Genomic DNA, 5921 nt, shown 5'->3' on the forward strand with positions numbered 1-5921 from the left:
GCAAAGCTGAATTTCCAGCAGCCATTACTCCAGTCTTCAGTGTCACATGATCCTTCAGAAATCATTTTAATATGCTGATTTCAAGAAAAATTTATTATTATTATTATTATGTTGAAAATAGTTGCTATATATTTTTGTAGAAACCCTGATACATTTTTAAATAGAATATTCAGAAAAACAGCATTTGTTTTTAATTGAAATTCCATTTTATTTTGTAATATACATTTCTGTACTGTTACTTTTAAACAATTTAATGCATCCTTGCTGAATAAAAATATGAATTTCTTAAAAAAAAAAAATTCTTACTAAACCTCAAACTTTTGAATGGTAGTGTAAATACAAATACAAAAGAATATTTTCAGAGAAATATCCTATTATGTATTAACTAGCTGTTGTAAATACAAGGAGCACTGGGAATCAGGGAAACGATTCCAGATGAACTGCTGAAATGTTTATTCTGTCAATTGTACAACCATCTGGGAAATCAACATTGATTTGGCAAAGGAACGCTAAAACAAGCAAGATGGCAATTTTAATAAACTATTAGCATGACATTCGGTCTTTTTCCTAGCAGCTGCTGACTACCAGCCAAGCACGGCATTGAAACAAGATGGTGTGAATGAAAGGTAAGTCCTGTGTTTACATTTTTATATTCTGTTTCCTCAGAGGTGACAGTTTTGTTTTCTTGAACACATGGGGTGGAAACGCTGCTTTATTCGCGAATTGTTTTGCAATCTTCAGATTTTTTGCATAGATTACATTTGTAGTAGTTCCAACGCACACTTAAACCATCAATTGTCTCTTGCAGTCTGTCTGTTCTTTTGGTGAATGGCATTCAGTCTTCCAAACACGAGAATGGCCTGTCAGCAAAAGGGGAGGCATCTCACTTCGAAGAGATCATTCAGCTGTCCAATCACAACAACGGAAGGGAGAAATCAGAGACTGACAGACCTGACGAGCCAATCATGGCCTTTGAGAGCGGAGAATCATTCCTTAAGAAAACAGGCCCCATTAAGCCTCAGCATGTGGCAGGTGAGCGTCTAAAGAAGTTTCTGTTTCAGTGTCATTCTCTTCTCAGACTGCAGTGTGAACGGTGATAAATTAGAGGATACAAATCCATCACATTTGAACAGTTCTTGCCGTATGTTATAGGGTTAGTTCACCCAAAAATGAAAATTAGGCTGTGTTTTACTCAACCCGAGGCATCCTAGGTGTATATGACGTTATTCTTTCAGACGAAGCCAGTCGGAGTTAGATAAAAAATTGTCCTGGCTTTTCCAAGCTCTATCGTTGCCGTCAGCGGGTGTTGCAGTGCTTCAGAAGTTAAATAAAAAGCGCCCATCCATAAAAAAAGTGTCTCACACGGCCCCGGGGGGTGAACAAAGGTCTAGCGAATCGATGCGTTTTTGTAAGAAAATAACCATATTTAAAACGTAATAATCACTTTAATCTAGCTTGTGTTCACTGTTGTAAACGGAAACAGTTCTGGGCTGATGACATATGAGGTCGGCTTTGCGCATGCGCCGCTCAGAAGTGACGAACGCGGAAGCGCAGCGGCGAGATCAAAACAAAACAATGGTCACTTATTAGAAGTACAAAATGAGGATTTGTAAAGAAGAATGTCGGAGGATTTCGATATAAGCCAAGAGGAGACTTTGCTTTGTTAAAGTAAGGAAACTTTGCTTCCTTTGCTCCTGTTAACAAATGTTGGTTTTCACGAGACTCACCGGCGCATGCGCAACGCTGACCTCATACGTCATCCGCCCGGAACTGCTTCCATGTACAACTGTTAAAGCTGTTAACTAGATTAAAGTTATTATTACGTTTTGAATATGGAAATTTTTCTTACAAAAATGCATAGATTCGCTACAGGAGACCTTTGTTCACCCCCCGGAGCCATGTGAGACACTTTTTTTTTAATGGATGGGTGCTTTTTATTTCACTTCTTTTGGACTGAAGCACTGCAACACCCGCTGACTGCAGTGATAGAGCTTGGAATAGCCAGGACAATTTTTAATAAAACTCCGACTGGATTCGTCTGAAAGAAGAAAGTATACACCTAGGATGGCTCTGGGGTGAGTAAAACACAAGCTAATTTTCATTTTTGGGTGAACTAACCCTTTAACTATTAATGTTTCTTTTGGTGGGAAAGAGTCATTGTCATCTTTTTTTGCACTTGGAGGGTTAATGTTGTCTCAGGTGTGGGTGTCATAGTGGCCGTATGTTGCCCTGCGGGTGCGTCAAGCAGGGGTAACGGGGTGAAGAACCTGGCACTGAGCTGGATTCCTAAAATGGTGTCAGGGAGACCTGATCTGGCCTCGCTGGCACCCAAGACTGGAAACAGGAGCTCTTGGCTTAGCTCTTCACCCCTCTTTCCCTCGGGCCTGCTCAGCATTACTTGGTCCCGCTCCCCTCAGCATGTACCGTCACCTGTCCTTCTGCAGACAGCCCTCCAGTCATTAATCATCGGTAAAGAAAACACAAGGGGGTTTACCTCATGCCATGCCAGCTCCCGTAAACCGAGATGTACATTTTTAATCCAAAGTAATATCCAGGATCTTTGCTTTGCCATATGTGGAGCGCGACTCTCATCTCATGTTAAGTTTAGAATTATCACGGATGTATCATGTGACTACGAAGATAGATACATACATTTTCTCAGCACTAAAGTGCTCATTTTTTGTTCACTTTGCTGGAAAAACCATGTTGTAACAGGTTGTTTCAAATATGCTAATCCAACTTAAATGGGTCCATACCAGTTAACCAAACTTTGATAAACTAATGACCTACGTAAACCAGCTAAAAATAGGAATGGACATGAGTTCCTGAGTTATTGATCATGAAACATTAAAACATTGATCATACATTACTGTTCAAAGGCTTGGGGATAGAAAGATTTTAAAATGTTGAAAGAACTATTTTATGATCAGCCAGGTTGAATATATTTGATTAAAAATACAGTAATAACCAGTAATATTGTGAAATATAATTACAGTTTAAAATAACTGTTTTCTATTTGAGTATATTTTAAATGTAATTTATTGCTGTTATGGTCAGCAGCCATTACTCCAGTCTTCAGTGTCACATGATCAATGTTGAAAACAGTTGTGTGCTGCTTAATATTTTTGTGGAACCTGTGATACATTTTTTCAGGATTCTTTAAATTAATAGTAAGTCCTTTAATGTCACTTTTGATCAATTAAATGCATCCTTCCAGAATAAAAGAATAAAAAAAATCGTACTGCCCTCAAGCTTTTGAACAGTAGTGTATCTAAATAATTCAACATTATTCAGTTTATTAAAATCCAGGTTATCTTGACATGTGGTTATAAGTGCTTTTTAAGCATTTGTAAAAAAAATACAAATAACCCCCCCCCCATTTACATTTGTTTGTAAAGGACACAGTCTGAGGGTGCTTTCACACCTGGCTCGTTGTTTCGGAACCTGGCGCGTTTCCCCCCTTAGCTCGGTTCGTTTGGGCATATGTGAACATGGCAATCGCGCCCGGATCCGCGCCAAAACAATCGGTCCAAGATCGCCTGAACGAGGTGGTCTCGACACGATTTAAAACGAACTCTGGAGCGGTTCGGTTGTAGTGAGAATTATGCAAGTTCTGTGAAAAGCATTAGCTTTGTTGTTTTGCTAATACTTCAAAATGAACCATGTGAATGTCTGTGGGTGAGCACGTCTTCGCCATTCAAAATCAAAGCACACTTTTTCATTTTATAATGCCGTCTTATTGTTCTTCTTAGTAGGTGCATTTTTAAAACGTTTTCCCAATGAATTCTGGACTCCTGCTCAAAATTATAAATTAATATAACGACAGCTACAAAAAAATCCAACAATAAGCCCGCGAAGCTGTTGTCGTTCCATCCTGACGGATGACAGCCCTGACAGCTAAGTGGAATCCCAGAAAATAAACCATGGAACTTTGACCAATGAAAGAACAGTTTACTCACGCGTGACTTATATTAACAAATTTGGTCCGTTTAGAAACTTTGCTGTGTGAAAGCGAACCACACCAAGAATAAAAAGCAACATCAATAAATGTAATCCCTGTTTCGGTGTGAAAGCACCCTCAAAACGTGATGCTTATGCCGTCCACAATCACCATGGTTACTTTTCAGAAGATTTTGCATTGAGAAGAGGTTCTTTTTTGATTCTTTTTTTAGGTTCAAACTCTACATCCTGTTTTTTTTGTTTTTTTTATTTCTCCTGTTTCACATCTGTAAGGTGAGACTTCTGTAACCAGTGTAACTCTGACCTTTGTAGCACAGTTTGTCAGAGGTTATGGTTTATTATTGTCCATTATGACACAGCTGTCATATTCATACACAGTAGGGGGCAGCAAATCAACATGTATGCACAGACCCACCGATCAGGTTTCTCTCACCCGAAGACATTCAGACAGGTTGCCAACATTTATTTTTCTTTGCTGCCTCTGTTTCAAAGAAGAATGTGAAGTATGGGACTCGTTATATTTTCTGGCCTAGTGTTCCCTGTAACTTTAGATGGTCCCACAAATGACGGGTTTGTTTCAACATTGAGCTGTTGCTGTGGGGATTGCTCCAATTGCGGGTAACGCTTGTGTTGTCCTGCTGGGGAAAATAAGAGGGGCTATTTTTAGGCCTATGTCAGTTGCTAATGAGTTACAGCACTGAGGCAATGCCAAGGTGATGAATTAATTTACAAAGAATGAGGACCAGTGGAAGGTATACGATTGGCGTAGATGTGATGGAAACAAGAAGACATAAGTACTTTCATAGTAAGGTCATGTCACTCAAACAGTCCTGGAATAGCTTGGGTGTGAGATGGGGAAACGCACCATAAAGTTTTTGACATGTTGATTTACAGCCTGTTATCTCTTCAGGGCCTTTCTGGAGTTCCTCTGATAACGTCATAAAGCTAACAAGCAAAGAACTTCATATAACACAAGCATAAAGCAAATTGGGTTAAAGATTTGAACACGACTTCAGACATTGTAATATAGCCTATAGTCTACTTTGTTTATTGTTTAGTGAGATTGAAAAAAAATAGTAATTTACATTTTATGCACTACTGCTAGTAAGATTGTTTACTTTTGCTCTACCAACTGAAAAAAACAATAGTGAAAGTAGTTTCACCGTTGCACATATCAAGCATATCGTTCCTAAATGAATAAATGTTTTTCAATCTAACAGTAATGAATGATTTATTGACTCATTAATTTGTATAACTCCTGAATGAATCAGTGTTTAAATCACTCATACAGGCACATACCAATTCTTAGTTTTCAGTGACATGACTGGCTCGAAGACCTGGCCGGCGAAACATCCATAGAACTGCAGCACAAGCCTGTCAATTTTCTATCAGTTCCAATCTTAAAATATTTAGATCACCTCTCAAAAGAGTAAAACAAAGATATGTAGACAAGTTTTGGCCATTAGCAATCCATATAAATCACCCACGGCAATTATTTCAATAACTAAAAACAGCAGGACATTCTAAAACATTTAATGTGAAAACACTTAAAGTGCCTTTAAAACAGTGATATTAGAAGATCAAATTTAGTACACGCCTTATTGATGATGTGTGCTTTACACAGGATTGATTTTCTTGTGTGAATGTTTCTAATGACTCACTCATAAAGACAATTGTCACCACCTACTTGGCGTAATGATATAACCTGCGCAAAGATTCACAGAAAAATTTCCACCACTAATACGGACTGAAACACTCTATCTGGAACTCACACTTAGAGTGACACAAGGTTTCAGTGATGCAGAAAACCCAACAACCATTGGAATCTGGTGTTTGTTGGGAAAATTAGTGTTGAACTAGCCTTAAACATCTAATAAATGTTGCTGAAAGGCAAACATGTCATCCATACCACCCCTTTTCATGAAGTATAAGGGTTATCGAGCGGTCAAGCTCTGTGGTGA

The 5921-nt window shown here is 38.5% G+C and overlaps 1 protein-coding gene across 8 annotated transcripts in view; it reads left to right on the top strand.

The window, feature by feature from the left end:
• Positions 1 to 1112, top strand: part of LOC107556093 (MAP7 domain-containing protein 1-like) — a 45192-nt gene extending 44080 nt beyond the window's left edge. For 6 of the 8 annotated variants that reach the window (XM_016239103.1, XM_016239098.1, XM_016239101.1 and 3 more), the window contains 2 exons: positions 572 to 626; positions 809 to 1112. In XM_016239103.1, coding sequence (XP_016094589.1) covers positions 572 to 626; positions 809 to 1097 — 344 coding nt within the window. In that variant the 3' untranslated portion in view covers positions 1098 to 1112. Of the gene's footprint in view, positions 1 to 547; positions 627 to 808 lie in introns of those variants that run through there. The other 2 variants (XM_016239099.1, XM_016239104.1) reach the window with 2 other exon arrangements.
• The last annotated feature ends 4809 nt before the right edge of the window (positions 1113 to 5921 follow it).

This window comes from Sinocyclocheilus grahami, unplaced genomic scaffold, assembly GCF_001515645.1.
Source record: "Sinocyclocheilus grahami isolate Dianchi unplaced genomic scaffold, SAMN03320097.WGS_v1.1 scaffold555.1, whole genome shotgun sequence".
Lineage (NCBI taxonomy): Eukaryota > Metazoa > Chordata > Actinopteri > Cypriniformes > Cyprinidae > Sinocyclocheilus > Sinocyclocheilus grahami.